This window comes from Ochotona princeps, chromosome 5 (genome assembly GCF_030435755.1).
Source record: "Ochotona princeps isolate mOchPri1 chromosome 5, mOchPri1.hap1, whole genome shotgun sequence".
NCBI lineage: Eukaryota > Metazoa > Chordata > Mammalia > Lagomorpha > Ochotonidae > Ochotona > Ochotona princeps.
In genome coordinates this window covers 101,014,724-101,034,878 of record NC_080836.1, presented here as the reverse complement: position 1 = coordinate 101,034,878, position 20,155 = coordinate 101,014,724, and the positions used below count along the sequence as shown (strand labels likewise).

General features: G+C 45.6%; 1 protein-coding gene across 1 annotated transcript in view; it reads left to right on the top strand.

Annotated features, from left to right (window-relative positions):
* The window catches only part of DNER (delta/notch like EGF repeat containing), a 304,451-nt gene that overhangs the window by 139,759 nt on the left and 144,537 nt on the right, over positions 1-20,155 (top strand). The window contains exon 5 of the mRNA XM_004576747.3: positions 12,292-12,437. Coding sequence (XP_004576804.2) covers positions 12,292-12,437 — 146 coding nt within the window. The remainder of the gene's footprint in view (positions 1-12,291; positions 12,438-20,155) is intronic.

Here is a 20,155-nt window from a genome sequence, read left to right as displayed (position 1 = left end):
GAAAACTCAGCACAGTCTGTTTCTAACATTTTGAGTCCTGATGGTCAGAATTTTATTTTATGCTTTCCCTTTAACAGGAAAGAACATGGTCTTTAGCCAAATGAGTGAAGTGAGATGTACAAATCCCGTTTGCTATTAATCCCAATGAGGTGTTAACTACAAAGTCCATTTAAGACTCTTTAGCGTTAATATTAAAGAAGGCAAGCATAAAATAGTTAATGGCCTGAAACCAGTCGTCTTATGTATTTTAACTGATGCTTGGCCACTCTATTCCACCAATAATGATTGGACCTTCTCTCAGCTGCTCCCAACTTCTCATTTGCACCAAGGGATGTGAGTTTGGCAAAAAAGCACTGCTTTGAAAAGACCACAGTGATCTCAGACCATTTCATTACTGTGTTAATGAGCACCGTTTGGAGCTGTGGGCAAAGGAAAACGTGCTGTTTGTGTGTTGGGGTAGTAGGGAGGTAGGGGCAAAAAAAACAGAAGGAGGAGAAGGAAATTCAGTGTTGATTTGTCGTCGTAACTGGTTGCTTGAGAGTGTTAACAGATCCATGGATAGTTTTTGTACAGTTTTCCTTTGTTAGAGTTTGAAAACTCATTAGGCAAATCATCTAGTTACGTAGCACAGTAGCACATAGAAATGAGAGCCTCCCAAATCCCAGGTGTCTGCTTGCTTTCCTTCCCTGCTTTTTCCTCTTGTCCTTTCTCAGATTCTAAATGTTGAGTTGAGGGCTTAGGCATTCGTGAGACTTTCCCCCCATAAATTTAAGTTTTCCCATTCAGTGTTAAAGATCGTCTAAGTAGTTCGTAGGCTCTTCTTATAGAAATCTTTCCTTATCAGTGTCTCTGTGGAAGAATCATAGCTCTTTCTGTTTCAATTATTTTTTTTTCTGGAATGGCGAATGTCTGATAATTTTGTAAAATTAAATTTATGTTGGGAATGTTAGGTTGCAAGCTTGAACTGCTGTTCTTTTTCTGTTCTCTCGCTGTCCTAATGTTTTTAGTGCCACCCGCTTTCAGATGAGTGTCTTATTGAAATCTCCAGCCCTAACTTCTACAATTACCCACATCCCACTTCAGCCACCAACTTGACTGCTCAGTTTGGGGAGCAACTCATCAGCCTCTCAGATTCAATTGATCCTTTCACAATGGAAATATTGATTCCTTTGGTCACCAGCAAAGTTGTTTGGACTTTCTGTATGTGATTTCTTTATTTCCTCCACACCCCACGTCCATTATATATGAAAGTTTTGATGTTTTTGCTTGTTTCTCCAAAATGTGATCTTTCACAAAGCCAGAATCATACATTGTTCCACTGCTTAATATTCTTCAATGGATCCCTGTTACACTTGGCAGAAAATTCCAGTCTTCATGAAGGTTTGTGACCTGCAAGCGGTTTGAGCCTTGCTGCTTCTGCATCCTGTTCTGGAGTACAGGGTGTTGTGCTGCATCCAGCACACTGACCTCAGCTCTCTGTCCTGGCTCATTCTCAGTGCACAGCCCACTGGAAGTGCCAGAAACACCTGCTGGGCACCGAGTGATTGAACAGAACTCCTGCTTCATCCTGCCCCACCTCACGTTGACATGGAATGCATGCCTAGTTCATGAAGGGTGACTCAGTGTTTTGGTTTCATAATTAGAATCACAGGCTTGGATCATGCACAGTGAAGAAACAAACAGGTTTATTCCTGAAAATGTTCAGAGAATTCAGTTTCGATGTTGTTGTGGATGGAGAAGATGAAGCCACAAGAATGAGATTAAAAGCCTTTGTCACCAAAGATGTGACAGCCCATGAGCGTTTTCACGGAGAGCCTTCGTGTGCTCTGCCATTTTCGCTTGTTTGTCTCTGCTAGTGCTTTCTTTCTTTCTCTCAATTGATGTCCATCTTATGCTTTGATTTCCTTCTTTATACTGTTCAATCAATTTTTTTTTTCTTTCTCTCTGTTCTTTCCTTCTAACTTCTAAACCTCTTCTGTTTCTGGCTTTTAATTGAATCCAGGCTGTAGTTGCAGCAACTTTATAGGCTCCTGTGCAATACTAGTTATTTTGTCCTTAGAAAGGCCATGAAAATTCAGGTGTTGGGGCTGGAGACAAAGCAGAGGCTAAACTTGTGCCTGCAGTGTTGGCGTCCTGTGTGGGCACTGGGTGGAGTCCTGGCTGCTCTCCTTCTGATCCAGTGCACTGCTTGTGGCCTGGGAAAACAGTGGAGGATGACCTAAGTCCGTGGGCTCCTGCGCCTACCTGGGACACCTATAAGAAGCTCCTGGCTCCTGGCTTTCTACTGGCTCAGCTCCAGCCTTGGGTAGCTATTTGGAGAGTGGAACCAACAGAAAGGAAGACCTTTTTCCCTGTCGCTTCATTCTGTAACTCTGCCTTTCAAAAAAATGTTTAAACGAATAATAATAAAAGAAAGTGCAGGTGTTTGCAAGGTCTGCTTTAAGGCAGCTGTTCAAATGGCAGTAGAGGATTCTTCCTGCTCCTCTGTGGTCTCCAGTTGACCAGTTGGCCTGTGGCCCACTGCATTCTGAAGGTAAGACACGCTTGCTATGCAGGCTCAGTAAGGTGTTACAGACACTGATCTCACACTACCAAGGAACAGAATGGTGCCAAGGTGCTCTGCAGTTCTTACGTGTTACAAGTGTCCATCCGCTTGAGTGCTGCATCAAAGAAATCACACTGGCTTTTCAGCAGCTCTCAAGGGTTCACTTTTAAAGACCCAGAGAATTTGTTTGAAATGAATTCTGCCTCATTTTCAATTTTTCCCACTGCCTGTTTGTAAGGGGCACACTTTCTGCTTTTGACATGTGGAATTTGCTGAGGGCTACTTTGCTAGGACCCAGCTGCTGTTTGGTGAAAGTTAAATTGGATAATATTACTTTTCATTATGAGAAAATGCAGGCGTTTTCCCCTAGACATGATCAAAGGGAAGTGCAAACAGCTTATTGAAATTACACTTTTACCTGGAAGAGTTCCCCAGCCGCTGTGCTCATCGTGTGGACGGCACATTGCTGGAAATAGCACTCTTGTCCTGTTGGCTCACTTCAGAGGGTTGGGTTCTGAGTCTCACAGCAGTGGATGACGCACTATTCTGAAGACTGACTTCTTCAATCCTTGTTTAATGTTAAGGCCAAGATGCAAGTCTTAAAGATAATGTAGAAATCAAGAACTTGAGAGATGATAATAAGCTTGGAAATATAATATTGTTTAGTATGACAGAATCATCTGGATTTTAAAAATAGATGGGTAAAATATGCTTTTTGGGCTTTTACTTCACCATGATTGTTAATGATATTATTACACAGGAATAACATTACTTCTGTTGTTTTTTTTAACCAGCCCAGTGATTCTTTTTTTTTTTTTTTAAAGATTTATTTATTTTTATTACAAAGTCAGATATACAGAGAGGAGGAGAGACAGGAAGATCTTCCGTCCGATGATTCACTCCCCAAGTGAGGGCAGTGGCCGGTGCTGCGCTGATCCAAAGCCGGGAACCAGGAGCCTCTTCCGAGTCTCCCACATGGGTGCAGGGTCCCAAAGCCTTGGGCCGTCCTCAACTGCTTTCCCAGGCCACAAGCAGGGAGCTGGATGGGAAGTGGAGCTGCCGGGATTAGAACCGGCACCCATATGGGATCCCAGGGCTTTCAAGGTGAGGACTTTACCCGCCAGGCCCCGCTGCTGGGCCCTAGCCCAGTGATTCTTAACCAGTCAGCACTACTTATGCTGTTCCCTCCTCACCTCCCCCCCTAAAAAAACAAACATGGTGCCAGAGGCTCATCCGAGACTTCTGATTCTGAATGCTTTGTGTAATACCAGAAATACAAGAGAACCTCAGAAAGCTCCAGGGCAGGGATGTTTGGCACAGTGACTGACAGTTCTCTAGCAGGGTGCCTGGTTTGAGTTCTAGCTCCTCTGTGTCTGAAACAGTTTCCTGACCATGTGTCCCCCAGGAGGCAGAGATGAGGGCTCTGACACTTGGGTCCCCCCATCCACATGAAAGGCTCACCTTGAGATCTGGGCTTCCAGCTTTGACCCGAAGTAGCCCTGAGTGCTTCAGGCATTGTGGCAGTAAACCTGCAACTGGAAGATCTCTCTTTGCCTCTTACTGAAAGTGAGATGAAAAGGGAGAATCCTTGACCTTCTCAGTTAAGCTGCCAGTTGACACACCCATGTCCCACATTGGAATGTCTAGGTCTCATTTCTGGCTCTGGCTCCCAATTCCAGCTTTCTGCCAGCGTGGACTCTAGGACACAGTAGATGATGGATCGAGGCCTCCCTGTGGGAGGCCAGCTTTGCGTTCCTGAGTCTTGATTCTGGCCCAGCCCCAGCCATTTTGGGCATTTGGGAAGTGAAGCCGAAGATCTGAGCTCTGTCTGTAGGTCTGTTTATCTGTCTCTGCTCCTTGGATTAAAATGTTTTTTAAGGGTTATGGAATTAGCAGGTACATTTATTTTGATATAAAAACTTGCTTAAATCTGTGCATATGAACAATCTTCAGGAAGTTCATTGAAAATGTGTATTGTGAAAAAGCAGTGGCAATACTTCACTTTTTCCCCACATAATACACTTATTTTTCAATTCCATTTTCCGTGAACTTTTTGAAGCGCCCCCATATATACATTGTAAAAACTCCTACAAGATTTTGAACCTACTGATTTTAGCACTAGTAAAAAAAAAAACCCTACTTTTGATTGGAAATTTGAAGTGCTAGAAATTATAGAACCTGCCCTAGTGCCACTTTGTAGATGTGAACTCATAAGGGATGTGAATTCACTGAGCAAATAGGACCAGTTATGTAGAAACCTATACCTTGTGTATTTTTAACAACGTGCTCATTTGATTTACTGCTGGCTAAGTAAGTGAAAGAGTTGAATAGAATCTTAAAAGCACCTTTGAAAGAAAGTCTCATCTACGAAATTACAAAGCATTATGTGGCTCAATGCTTAGTGAGCAGAAAGAGCATGTGGATTTTTAAAGTAATGTGAAACTAGAGTGTATATAGCAAAGGTATGAAAATGAAAATTGCTGAAACTAAATTTTGTCTTACGCTTTACATATCGTTTAGAACAAGATCTGTGGTCGCATCCCAGTGTTCTGCCACTCTCCATTTCTCTATCAAGGACAAGCGGTTACTTTATTGGTTAACTGGAATTGGTGCTTTCGTGTGATTATTGTTCATCAAAGTGGAGATCTCGTTAGATGTTATGACATTCTGGAAATCCCTCTTTGGAAATTGTCTTTGCAGCAGTGGCCATTTGGCTCCTGAGTCTTGACTCCCGACTGCTTCTCTAAGACAGGACGCCCCTGGGGACATACAAGAATGTGGGATTAGTGCGTGATGATGTATACTTGAGCATGAAGGACATGGTAGAGATCCCAGTGGGTTGGAGGAGAGAGAAAGGGGGCAATGGTTAGGGGCAACCTGAACTGACCTCAGTGGCTGGAAGCTTGGGCGGACTGCCGGAGTCAGAGAGGGCCAGGGGAAGTGCTTCGATAACTGGGATGAGCTCCAGAGGTGTTAGCACAGGCCCGGGAGGAGGTGAACCCATGTAGAAGGTGAGGTGTTGCCCAAACTGTCTCAGAGTCAGTAGGATATCTTGGCATAAGAGCAGCTAGGGTCTATGCAGGTAAAATGCCGCTCTGTGGTTGCCCTGTGCTCTCTGCTTCCTGATGCCACACAGGAGCAATCTTCACTTCTCTCTGGCATTCATTAAGTCTCCATCATGACCTTGGCACTTGTTGGCTGCATTGTTTCGTTCTGCTTTTGTGAATCCAGTACACCTTCTGCCTCTGGCATTAATGTGGAACCTTGTCTGTTGATTGACGATGTTCTCAGGATGTTGGGAGTCGTATGGCCACACTGTCCTACTGGCTGGATCATCTTCCTTTATGTCTATGTCAAGGTGCAAGTCCCCCCATGAAAGTCTCAGCTTGAACGCATTCTGTGATTTCTGCCTTTGGGGTAACTCTTCAGACTTGACACATGAGAACACTTCCGCTTACAGTCATGGCTATCTCAAATCATTTTGGCTCATTATCTCTGGTGCCTTTAAAAATATTTATTTTATTTTTGTTGGAAAGTCAGATATACAGAGAGGAGAGGAAACAGAGAGGAAGAACTTCTGTCTGTTGATTCACTCCCCAAGTGGCCACAAAGTTGAGCCGAAGCCAGGAGCCAGGAGCCTCTTCCAGGTCTCCCACATGGGTGTGCAGGGTCCTAAGGCTTTGGGTTGTCCTAGACTGCTTTCCCAGGCCACAAGCAGGGAGCTGGATGGGAAGCAGGGCCTCCGGGATTAGAACTGGCACCCATATGGGATCTCGGCGTGTGCAAGGCGAGGACTTTAGCCAGTAAGCCACCATGTCGGGCCCTCCAGTGCCTTTTATAGATAATGCTGAGTCCTCCTTTTGTTTTCTGTTAATTTTGATTTTAATGTGTAACGTTAATTTTAAGCAGATTACTTACATTCAGGGCTGGTTTATGTCAAAACCATGTTTCCCTCTACCCCAAGGAGAGCTAGAAGAATAAATATTCTTTTTTAAAGCCTTGATGATGAAGTCTGAGGGGTCTCCTAAGGCTCCGGACAAGCTTTAGATAATTAAGAGTAATAATTTGTCTTTGGTGCATTTCCATACTCTCAGCTAGTGCTATAATTAGGGTACATATTCCAGGGACAGAAGAAAGGAGGAAGTCCACAGCCTTGCCCAGGATATTTGCCTGGAAGACCTGGGTCACTTGGGAGCTACCTGCATTGGGCTGAGAGCCAGCGTGTGCACGGGAGGCACACTGGGGCCTCTGTGGTGATGGTGTGTCGGTTCTTCCCTGAGGGGTTCCTGCCACCAGCCTTAAGTCTCGGTTTGTCGCAGTTGGGTCTGCTTCCTGCCACCCCCTGTGTTCCTCTGCTTGATATCATCTTTGCCAGACCTTCTTCTCTACATCTACACGGGCTTGGTTCCAACTCTCTGGCTTTGCGAAGGGGCCGTCAGTCTCTGTAAGACTGCATGGAATATGGGAACTCCTAAAGTCAATAACTTCAGCAAGACTTCCGTGAGTGTTCAGGAAACACAGAGGCGACCTGGAGACTAACTTAGTCTAGCTCCTAGAAGCAGTTCTAGGAGGGAGAGGACCTTGTCAGCCAACCCAGGGCACCCAGGGCAGCTTTGAGGTTCACCACGTCTCAGAATCCCAGAGAGCGCACATTCCTTTTGTCTCTGAAGTTAGCTTGTGCTTTTTGGTATTGCTTCCAGGGTGCCATCTTTTAGCATGGTCCGCGAGGGAATCTCTCCTCTCTCTCCTCTCAACTGTGGGACAGCCTGGAGGTGACCCTCATGCACAGTGACATTTCCAAACATGTGGCCGTCCTAGAGGCTGATTGGGTCCAGATGGTCTGGCCCCGAGCCCAGGCTAAGAGCTTTGCACAGTCTTTGCTCAAACAGAGAAGACTGAGTCTCACTTTGCTGTTAGCCTGTACATCCCAGCTTCTGAATGCATTGCTCAGCCTAAAACCACATCTTTCCAGGATGCAAATAAATGTAGGCAAATGGTGGTAGGGATCCACAGTGAAGGGAAACCCTTGCCCACCAGTTGCTTTCCTAGGAGCCGGACAATTCTGCAGGTGAGTGTAACGGGGCTGCACGTGGATTGTCGTAGTTGGATACATCTGTGTAGGGGTTCAGTCAGTGTTTACATGATTGCTGCTGTGAGGCTCACAGATGGGCTCTTCAGCGGGGCTTGGTAGCTCTTGTATCCAGTGTCCTGCCTTTTTTCCTTTGCAGGCAGAAACTACAGTCTTCTAGAAGGTGGGTTTCAGTTTCTTAAGATTTTTTTTTAAAGATTCAAAAAAATTTTTATTGGAAAGTCAAATATACAGAGAAGGAGAGACAGAGAGGAAGATCTTCCATCTACTGATTCACTTCCCAAGTGGCTGCAATGGCTGGAGCTGAGCTGATATGCAGCCAGAAGCCAGGAGCTTCTTCCCATGGGGCGCAGAGTCCCAAGACCTTGGCCTGTCCTCGACTGCTTTCCCAGGGCACAAGCAGGGAGCTGGGTGGGAAATGGGGCAACCGGGATTAGATCTGGTTTCCATATGGGATCCTGGCAGGGGCAAGGCGAGGACCTTAGCCACTAGATTACCGCACTGGACACACTTTCTTAAACTTTAAGATGTATTTTTCTCAAGCCTTCAGACATAACCATCCTTAAAATTGTGTGTGTATGTGTATATTTTGAGATCTATCTTATATGTGTATAAAATATGTGCTTACATGCCTGTATATATTTGCATTCAGGCACGTCCCACTCATCTTTTGAAGCCATAATCTGTTTCCAGAAAGAGTTTTCATTGATCGCCTGCTTCTGTGATGTTGTCTTTATAACTTCCCCTAAGGACAAGCAGAAATAGCCGAGAGACCAAGACAGATGTCTTATTTTTATGACACTTTTAAAAAGAACTATGGAAAAGGAAACAATGTAGGAAGTCTCTTGTTAACTGCTGAGGCCAAATTTCTCAAAATACCCTTCTGTTTGGAAGTAAGTGAAGAAAATGTGTCAAGCAACATTTTGCATACATCTGTGATACAGGGTTTCAGGAACGTACAGCACTTCAGTGTGCGAGGAGTTCTAAATTGAGGACATGGACATCTTTGGAAAGTTGCTAATTTATTGTGAACGGAAGCAGCATGTTCTTAAATGACCTGAATTAATGAGCTGATGTTAGATTCCATGCAAGTCAGGTTAATCAGTGTGTGTTCCGTCTCTTATCTGCTTTATCGCTGTTTGATGCCATTTACTGAGAACGAATTTCCTGCTACATGTCCATGCTCGTGTCAGAGAAAGGAATTTGACATGGCAGGGCAAAGACCGCTGGAGATGTATACAGAGACTGACAGCAAAATTGTTTTTGGGCTGTGTGGTCCAGATCTCCAGACACTATATTTTTCCTTTTTAAAAAATTTAATTGTTTGAAAGGCAGAGTTAGAAAGAGAGAGTACCAGGCACGTAGAGTTCTTCCATCCATTGATTTACTCCCCAAATGGTTGCAACAACTAGGGTTGGGCCAAGGTTGGGCCAGGCTGAAGCCATGAACAAACCTTCATTTGGGTCATCCACATGGGTGCAGGAATCCAAGCATTTGGGCCATCCTGCAGTGATTTCCCAAGGCAATTGGCAGGGAGATGGATTGAAAGTAGTATAGCCAGGACATGAACCAGTACCTGTATGGGATGCCAATAGCCAGGGCATGAACCAGTGCCCGTATGGGATGCCAATAGCCAGGACATGAACCAGTACCTGTATGGGATGCCAATAGCCAGGACATGAACCAGTACCTGTATGGGATGCCAATAGCCAGGGCATGAACCAGTGCCCGTATGGGATGCCAATAGCCAGGACATGAACCAGTACCTGTATGGGATGCCAATAGCCAGGACATGAACCAGTACCCGTATGGGATGCCAGCGTCTTAGGCAGTGATCTAGGCTGCTGTGCTACACTGCCACACCTCACACTGTGTTTTGTAGTCTGTCAGAGCCACTTGGGAGATGTGATACCTGAACCCTAATAAATAATCTGAATAAAAAATTTGGTTACACAATGTTTAAAATGTGTGTAAAGCTATAGGAAAACATGTAAGGCGTCTTTTTGCATTTGCCTTGTTTTCTTTCTATAGGATTAATAACTAAGATATTATATATTCAGCCAGATTTGCCCTCCTTGCCGCCCTCACTTCCCTTTGAGTCTGGCTTATCTCTTTCTATGCATCCTTATGTATTTGTGGAAATGTGTGTGTCTAACAGTGCCACCCATATAGGATCCCTGCTTTGTAAATTTTAATGTTCATTAACTATACATAATATTGAGCCACAAAAGTTATTTGCAAGAAGAATTCTGTATCCTAAAAGTTAATCATTTGCTAGTTTTATGCATATCTCATTTCCAAGCTTGTGTCGAATTAACTATCCTTGTTCATAGTAAATTTACATGCAATTTAAATTTGGATTTTAGATGTTAAATTACATATATATTAGTTCAAATTTGTCTTTGACATCTAAATCATTGGATTTAAATTCATTAACACACATGTGTTGTTATTTTGTATCGTATTTAACGAATCCCTAACCTGAAGATCAAAAAAATAACCTTCTGTATTTTCCACTTGGAGTTTAAAATATTGTTTCATTTTTAGTTCTTTAGTTATGATACAGTAGGAGGTAGGGATCCAGATGCAAGTGTAAATAATTTTTGGTCAATGAGTATTTCAGTTGCTCTGAAATCAATTGTTTTCTTGTCTATCCTTTCCTTACTGATCACTGAATTTCTTTATCCTAAAAATCTCTTGTCTTAAAAGTTGATATGAACATGGCTTTCTAATACTGAAACTCTTGGGCTCAGTCTTACTCTTCAACAGAGAACTGAGCAATTTGTTTTGAATATCTTATTATATTCATGAGTTTTGATATGTGTTTTTTAAAATTTATTTATTTATTTTAATTGGAAAGGCAGATTTACAGAGAGAAAGAAAGACAGAGATAAAGATCTTCTGTCCACCGGTTCATCCCCCAAGTGGCTGCAATGGCCAGAGCTGAGCCGATCTGAAGCGAGGAGTCTGTCACCTCTTGTGGATCTCCCACGTGGGTGCAGTCTCAAGGCTTTGGGCTGTCCTTCTCTGCTTTCCCAGGCCACAAGTAGGGAGCTGGATGGGAAGTAAATGTGAAGTAGAACAGCTGAGACATGAACTGGTGCTCACATGGGATCCTGGTGTGTGCAAGGCGAGGATTTAGCCAGGGCCCTTGATATGTGTTTTGTTTTTTAGTTGAAGGAGAAAAGGAATATATATATATATATGTGTGTATATATATATATATATATTTTTAAATGTATTTATTTTTATTGGAAAGCCGGATTTACAGAGAAAAGTAGAGACAAAGAGGAAGATCTTCTGTCCATTGATTCTCCTCAAGTGGCTGTAATGGTCAGATCTGAGCTGATCTGAAATCAGGAGCCAGGAGCCTTTTCCGGATCCACCATGTGGGTGCATGATCCCATGAAGGTACAGGGTCCCAGGAGTTTGGGCCTTCCTTTTCTGCTTTCCCAGTCCACAAGCAGGGTGCTGGAAGGGAAGTGGAGCAGCTGGGATACGAATTGGCACCCATGTAGGATCTAGGGTGTGCAAGGTGATGACTTTAGCCACTAGGCTATTGCACCAGGCCCCAGGGAATATTAACACACAAAAAAATTTGGGAGGGGCCGTATTGTAGTGTAAAGGGTAAAGATGCTGCCTTAGAAGTTGGCCTCCCATATGGGTTCCAGTTTGTGCCCTGGCTGCTTCACTTTCAATGCAGCTTCTTGCTAATATGCCTGGGAAATAGCAGAAGATGGCCCAAGTGCTTGGACCCCTGTGTGTATGTGGGAGTCTCCGAAAAAGCTCCTGGGTCCTGGGTCCTGGCTTCTTACCTGGCCAGTCCTGGTTGGCAGCCATTTGGGAGCAAACCAGTGGGTTGAATGCCTGTGTGCGTGTGTGTTTGTGCCTTTCAGAGAAACAGATAATTTTAAAACAGAGATACTCAGTGAAATAATTTAATCATCTATGGAATTGCTTTAGTTCTCTGTTCTAGTTAGAGGCTGTGTTCATTCACTATGTCATTCCATATTTATTGCTGTTGACTGTGTGTAAATGATTGCATTAGACACAAGGATGATTCACTGCTAAATATGACATCATTGATAGTGTAATCAATACTCAACCGTGATTAGTTTTGCTTCATGAGTTACAGTAGAACTGGCTTATATTGACACTGTGCAGATTGGTGAGCAAGTAAGATGATCTTTAATAAACCCAACCTAGAATTTCCAGCTGTATTGCATGCCCTCCCAGGAGGAGGGCTGGGACTGGGAGCCTCCAGGGCAGGGTCATAACTGGCAGACCTCTGGGAACTTCCGACACCTGTGAGTACCCAGAAGAGTCAGGGGAGGAAGAGCTGGGTGGCCCTCACACCCTGGGAGAAGCCTGGAGTTCAAAGCAGGTTGAATTAAAAAGCTTAAGTGCAGAGGTGGCATTGAGAGACCGTGTGGGACTCTCTTGCTTTGGTGTCATGGTTTTGCAAGCTGCTGGGGAGGACTCCTCCCCCTTAGAAATCTGAAGTCCAGGTGGACTGGGCATGCGCCTCTTCCTTTGCCACATCACCTGTTGTTTAGTTGCTTAGACTGGAATGATGCTGTGGCTAAACTCATAGTCTTGTGGGAAGGCTGTTGACAAAGCTTTGTCTTACATTTCCTGTTCTTCCATTTTCCTTTAGGTTTTGTGAATGATTCTGTTACTAAATCTATCGTGGCTTTGCGTTTGACTCTGGTGGTGAAGGCCAGCACCTGTGTGCCAGGTGAGAGCCATGCCAACGAACTGCCTTGCTCTGGAAGAGGAACGTGCACCACGAAGCCCTCGGAGGTGAGCGGAAGCTTAGCAGTGTGGATGAGTCTGTATAAATGCAAACCCTTGTATTCATGTGTGTGCATGCATAGAAGCAAGGATGGATGGGAGAGACCAAACGCATCTGCCAAAGAAAGCTCACCAAATGCCTGACTTGAGTTATGTATCAATGTGGAACATGTGGTTGTATAAATCTCTGTATGATTTTTAAGTTGCTTGGAATGAATTTGTGCATGAGGGTCTTGCAAGAAGAAGGGGAAGCATGTTTATTACCAGGTTTGGGCATAATTGTGGCCTGCAAATGGGTTGCACTTCCCAGGGATGAGAACTCCCGACAGTGGAGAGAGTTAAGCAAAGGGACAGACAGGAGTCGGGGAAGGGGAGAAGCTGCTGGAGTTAACGGTAAGTGGGAGTGGGACCTTAATCCCCCGAGGAGCGTGGTTTATTGTAGACCGATTTTAACATTTCTGGAGTGACAGCCTTTGTGATGTGAACACATTTGGTGATGGTGACCCTGAGCTTTGCCAAGTGAAACCAATGTGACAAGAAGCCTTCTTGGAGGAGCCGTGGTTTTCCTATCTTAGGTGTAATATTGGAGTTATTTAAGCAGACCGTTTTCATGAGCGCTCTCTCTGGAGAGGGCGGATTATGATCAGCAGCCTGAAAGAATAACAGAAACCATGATTTCTGCAAAATTGTTGCGAAGGAACACAGAAAATAACCAAAGTCAAACCACATGTCTGCTTTTGGTGAGGGCAGGTGGTGGAGTCGACGCACTAAAGACAGCAGGGGATGTGTGACAGACAGGTGCTTCTGCACAGCCGGTCTGCCCCTTCCCTCCCAGCCTCGGCTCTCCTGTCTGCCCGCATGGACCGTTCCGCTTGCTTTGCTGAGGGCAAGCCTCGATCAGTGTGTGTCAGGAAGAAAACAAGTGAGGAAACCGAGCGTTCTTCTGTGACAGTCAGTGCTAGGGAGAGACCAACTTGGTGAGAGGAAAAAGGAGGAGAGGGAGAACTTACCTGATGAGGGGCAGACCAGGAAGAGCCAAGGATGTGGGTTGGAAGAGCATCTGGCCTTGCTGGGGCAAACGGTGCTTCCCTAAGCACATCCGCCTGTTCCCGGTGGACAGTCTTAGGCCCGGTGAGCTCTGAAAATGATCCTCGTGGCAAAAGACCGAGCTGTTCCATGAGGAGAGGAGGGCTGTTCTCAGAACTGCTGGCTGACAAAGTGGTAGAGTTCCTTGTGAGCTTTCTTTCCTGTCGATGGCCTTTCTTTGTCGTGTTCAAGGCCATGTCCGTGCTGTTGCCGACCATGCCACCGCTGACCATGCTCGCTTGGGGGTGGCCACCACCCCTTGGGCTCTGCTGCAGGGATGCTCTGACTGTGAGCTTCTACCTGGGGGCTTAGCATGGGCTCATAGAGAACGCAAGAAAGGGACTGAGCACCTGGCCAGTGACTTGGCACATTTTGCCCAGTGTAGGGGGGAGACCTCAAAAAACAAAGGCTCTGAAGCTTTGGTGAAGGATCCGTCCTTGCAGAGAGAGGGTGTCTCCCTCAGGGGCACCACCTGCTCGGAGGCATCCTCCAGCCGCTGCAGCCCCACTCGGCGCCACTTGTTCCTGCAGCACGGAGCCTCTGCTCTTGCTTTGATGTTGACCTTCAGCGTGTTTCAGGAAACTGGCAAGCAGTGTTCTGTGAGCTGTTGTAATTGTTCTAGGCAAGGAGTAGGCTGTGTCATCTCTTCTGAGATCCACTTTTTTTTTTTAAGGTTTATTTATTTGAAAGCCAGAGTTGCAGAGGGAAGGGAGATGAGGAGATACCAGTTTATTCGCTAGAAGCTTGCAAGAGCCAGGGCTCAGCCAGGCAGAAGCCAGGAGCCAGGAGCCAGAAGTTTCATCCAGGTCTCCTTTGTGGATACAGGTGGCTGAACCCTTGGGCCATCATCAGCTGCTTTCCTAGGCACGTTAGCAAGGAGTTAGATTGTAAGTGGGACAGCTGGGATTTGAACCAGCAGTTCTATAGGGTGTTGGCTGCCGGAGTCCAGCTCCAGCCGAGTTCGGAGCTCGGGAAGGGTGTGTGGAGTCAGCGATAAAGAAAGACAGACACTGATACTTGGTGCGTTCTCACAACAGCCCAAGAAAAAGCTGTCCTTTTTATTTACTCAGACACCTACACAAACAACTAATTATTCTATTTTTACTTCAAGACTAAGGGGACATGTACAGACATTTGGTCATTCTGTCTGCACCTCAGGGCTAAGCAGGTGTCCCAAAAGATAATTCTGTAAAATACTGTATTCATATTCTTCAAAGCAAGCCATTATTTATTCTTCAACAGTAGCCATGGAGCGACAGCCAGGACTCCAAGGCCAAGGCACATGCGATTACCTGCTAATTAGTAGTACATTCCTACCACATTTCTGTTTCTACAATTTACCCATCATTTAATGGGAAAATAGGTTACAAGGGAAAAAACCTAAAATCCAAAACAGAAATTTCAAATATGAAATCCCCCTACAACTACAGACTCTACAACCCCATAAACAATGAGACAATAATCAAAAGCATTTTTCTTTAATAAAAGCATCCTTAATTCCTCTAGCTAAAAGTTATAAAAACAGCTAAAACAGTTACATTTTCTATGCTCCAAAAATTTGCAAAGACAGGCTAGCCTTTGAGATAACAATAACTATATTTATTGCCATAGCAGTTTCAGCTCTCACTGCCATCACTTGCATTAATATTTAGGATATTTTCAAGCCCCTTCCCAGAAGCAGTGCTACATGTCTGGGCCAAATTCTGAGGCAATGGTTAAGTACTCAATAAGGTGTGCAAAAATGGCCTGGGCTTAATTGTGATCCAGTGTGTAAATTTTCAAAGACCCACTCACCAAGACATTATCAGTGATATTAACTCTCAAGCTCACGTCGGTTGCAAAAACCGTCTCACAGGGGCAAACAACAATGCCTCAATAGATCACAGAATTCTTAGTGGGGTGCTCGAGTGTCCATGCAACCAGGGGGTGAAACAGCGTCAAGGTGATCAGAGAGACTTCTGCTGGGCCTTGCCAAACAGCTGGAAGCTCCCCCCAGGCCTTGCTACACAGGCGAGCTTTTCTCTTCACACCTGCGTGTCATCCACACCCACTGCTTGGAAGCCAGCAGTTGGCATCACAGATAGTGGATTTACGCACTGTGCCATAACAGCAGCTCCTTCATTTTTATCTTGGAAAGAAAAATCTGGTGTGACTTGGACCACCTATGGCGGGAGCAGGGGGAGCAGGAAGCTGGAATACCATGTTTATGTGTACCTGGTTACCATGGCTTTTTGTGATTCTACTGTGGCTGTAGTTTGGTAGCTATTAAAGACTTGTTGTCATGTGTCCTTCTTTTTATTGTTTCCTAAAATTAGAAGTGATATAGTCCCCTCTTCCAGCCAATGCAAGAATCTTCTTCATAGTATAAAACAAATGAACTGTATTTGGTGATTTAATTTTATTGTTTCTAATCATTTTTGTGTCTTTTTATTAGAACATCCATCAAAACAAACGCAATGCTGTTCTTTCTGCAACTCCTGTCATGTGGTAATGGAACTCATTTCTTTGCTGTCAGCCTTCCTTGGCCAGGGAATATTTCTCAGTTGCACATTGATGGGTGGCTTGTGATAAAGTCGGAGCTTGTTGCTCTTAGCTCTGGCACCTTTCTGGGAAGGCCTTGTCAAAGGTTTCCTGTAACACTGGAAGGAGCTCTTGGTTTCTGAAAACTGCTTTTATTCCACGGGCTGATTCTGATCTCCTTAAGGAAAAAAAATACTTGGCTGCTGGTCACTGTTTGTCTTTGAACTTGGTCCCCAAGGTGGCTTCCCAGCAGCTGCTGCCTAGCTGATCACTTAGTGGTTGGTTAGCTTGAGCGTAAATATCAGGGTCCACACGGGGCTCTATGCTGGCTGAGCATCAAGTCTTCTTTACATCCGGATTATGGGCAAGTGGGTATCAGGGAGGGTCTTCCAGAGAAGCAGACCCAAAAGGATAGGTATACTGAGAATTTTTAAAAAGCACATATATTTGAAAGGCAGAATGATACACAGAGAGACGGAAAGACAAAATATCTTCCATTTCCCGGTTCACTCCCCAAATGGTCACAGCAATCAGTTCTGGGCTAGTGCGCAGGCAGGAGCCAGGAGCTCTCTCCAGATCTCCCATGTGGGTGGCAAGGGTCCGAAGTAATTGGACCATCTTCCACTGCATTCCCAGGAGCATTAGCAGGAAGCTGGCTTAGAAACAGAGCAGGTGGTACATGAACAGATGTTTCAGTATGAAAGGTGGGATTGCAAGGTGGCATTGTTGTGCTACAATGCTTATCTGAGAGTTTTAAGAAATTAGCTCTGGGGCCTCTTTTGTGGCATAGCAGGTTAAACCAGTTTGAGCCCCAGATGCTCCACTTAGAATCCAGCTCACAGGTAATGTGCCTGGGAAAGCAGCAGCGGATCTGCTAAGTCCTTGGGGCCCTGCATTTATGTGAGAGCTGCAGGTGAGCCGCCTTGCTCGGGGCTTTGGCCTGGCCCAGCCCTGGATGCTACGGCCATCTGGGGAATGAGCCAGCAGATGGAAGATCTGGCTCTTTCTGTCTGGATTTCTGCCGTTTGAATGCATAAATAAATTCATCTGTAGGGGAAAAAATAGGAAACTTGTTTATGCCCTTGTGGGAAATCTGATGGAGGAGATGGGGAGGTTGGTCACTCAGAGCAAAGCAGCTTGCGTGGAAGACGCCCTGCAGGCAGGGCTCCCTGTGTTCGGAGAGGTCAGCCTTTGGTCCTCTGTGTCTACAGCAGACTGTGTGGCTACAACCAGCACACCCTGACAGGAACAGCTGCTATCAGCTGTGTGGGCACCCAGCTACATTGGTGTTGTCGTTCCCTGCTGCCCATGGCCATCCAACTAAACCCTTGCACAAAGCAAAGGGAGTTGTTGGAGTTGTTTTGAAGTGTAAGTTCATGGAGCCGGCATGGTAGCATAGCACACGAATCTTCCACCTGTGGTGCTGGCGTCGTGTATAGGCACTAGTTCTAGTCACTGCTGCTCCGCTTCCCATGCGACTCACTGCATGTGACTAGGGAAAGCAGTAGAGGATGGCCCAAGTCATTGGGACCGTGCACCCACGTGCAAAACCTGGAAGAAGCTCCTGGCTTCAGACTAGTCCAGTTCTAGCCATTGGGATTTGGGGAATGAACCAGCAGATGTAAAGTTTTCTTTTTCTTTTCTTTTCTTTCTTTCTCTTTCTTTCTTCCTTCCCTCCTTCCTTCCTCTCTTTCTTTCTCTCTTTCTTTCTTTCTTTCTTTCTCTCTTTCTTTCTTTCTTTCTTTCTTTCTTTCTTTCTTTCTTTCTTTCTTTCTTTCTTTCTTTCTTTCTTTCTTTCCTTCACTCTTTTGAGTAACAATACATAAATAGCTATTCTAAACAGACATTAGTTCACCTAAGCATGGCATCAGGTCCTTGGCACGTTGCCGTACTCAGGCCCCTCATACACACTCTCACTGTTGGGGCTGCTGATCTGCTGTGAAAGTGGATTGCAGGCAGCGCTTCCGGAAGCAGTGGTCTTGTGGCAGTGCTTACTGGCAGTATGTTCTGGCTGACTCCCTACTGGGATGTACAGCAGTTTTCAGTGAAGGATTGCATTGCTAGTCATTTCAGGGTCATCTAGAGAGAATCCAAAGTAAATGTTGGGAAGTATATAGTGATTCAGTAGCTAGTGTGTCAGTTTCCTGGCCTTGGTCTTTACCAGTAAGTCGTTGGGACCATGTCTCCATTCTTAGAACATTCCCTAGAAATCTCTCTTGATCTTCTCATAGGAATCTATTGCCTGTGGGCTATTAGGATGGGGACTGGGACTTTTCTTTGAGGGTGTTTGGCTGGTGTCACTCTCAGTCTCTTTCAGAGTTTGTACCTTAATTCTGCCTCCAGAGAAAGGCACTTCCATATCTGGCTGCTGGAGTCCTTGTGTCCCCTTTCTACCTTACTATTGTTATTTCAGGCTCAGCCCCAAATCTTCCTTCTTCTAGAAGCTGTCACTTATGCACCAGGGTGAAGTAGTTGCCCCTTCTGAGTCCTACAGTGCAATCCTTCTTTGAAAGCGTGTGTGACTTTAGACTGACGCTGTGTTTCCACGAGTTCATTATCATCTGCATGTGCTTCTTGCAGTTACTGGGCTCCCAGTACTGCTCCCAGTACTCTCCTGGGCTCTGGGGCACACAGCTTTAGTCAGGCAAATCACAGCCTCTCGGGAGTGTTGGCAAAGTCCCCAGGTGCTGGATGGATGACTCACGGGGTTCAAGCACGGTATGCTGTGTGCGGTGGGTGAGGTTTATGACACAGGTCCAGCTCAGCTGTGAGATCATGCAGAACTCCCGCTGAGGGATTTGCTCAGTCAGCCTCGCTGTCGTCAGCTTCAGCTTCTGGTTCATTTCACATCCACCCCAACAGCCAGCTCCATGCTTCCCTGTAGGAGGTGCTGAAGTGCAGTCTGCAAGCTGAACGAAAGGACTAACGACCCAAGAGGCAATGAAAACCAAGCTCTCTTAGTTTCCAGTTAGATGTGTGCGCTGAGGGCTATATTCAGTGAGTGTGGGAGCATGGAAAAGAGATGCTGAGTCTCATTTTGTGAAACCGTGTGTTGTCTAATCTGTTGCTGCCCCACATGGTGACCCAGAAAGTGGCAGTAACCCTTAGCTGCATTTTAAGCAGCATTGCCAATCCTTTCCTTGTGCTTTCAGAAGGCAACAGGTTGGAGTCGCTGGGACTCTGCATCACGACTGCCCAACCTGCTGGCAGTTTGAGTCCTCCACAATTCTCTGCATTTCTGGCAGTGGCCGTGTGCAGGGCACCAGGATTAGACGTCCTATTACACCGCCCTGGGACTCCCCTCCAAGAGCTGATTCCCCACAATGGTTGGTGCAAGCCCAGAGGCCCTTGTGGTGAGACATTGGAAAGGCACTGTGACCCAGTAGAGCTGTGAGGAAGAAATAGGGTAGAAGAGCAGATGAGGACCCAGGTACAAACAGCTTTATGATGGACTCTTGGTATAAACTTTGGAGCCAGTGAAAAGCATACAAGGTGAAGACCAGCAAAAGACATGTGCACTTTATCTGGCAGAAGCTGCTCTGCGGAGCTCAGGAGTGTGTTTTCTGAAGAGTCAGGATAGAGGAGTCGTCATTGTTAGAAACATAAGGACTGGGATTGAAACAAGATGGTGGAATAGGGTAAGGACACATTTAAACAGATGGAGAAACATTAGTCAGTGTGAAGCAGACAAGGCACATTCTGGGAAACAGGAGAGGACAGAACAAGCGCAGAGGGGTACCTGGAGATTGACAGACACAGGAAAGCAGCAGACACAACAGTGTGGTGTTGCAGTGACTGATACTCCAGCGGCATTCAGTGAATGGTGATCTGAACTCCACCAGCAGCTGGAACTCCACCAGCAACCAGGTGGGAAGGGACTTTCACTGGGAGCTCAGGATGTGAACCAGACAAAGAACTACTTATCCTGCTGGTCTGTTTGATTTGACCAGGAGCAGAGACAGAGCAGCAGGTTCCAGATGGGTGGTGCGGGGACAGGGTGGATTTCATAGACCAGTCTGTCCCCTGAAGTGGAATTGGGTGCCATTTTGTTTAAACAAGCAAAGGTTGGGGATAGTGCTGCACATGCACTGAGCTGATAGTGAACTTATTTCAGGCTCAGT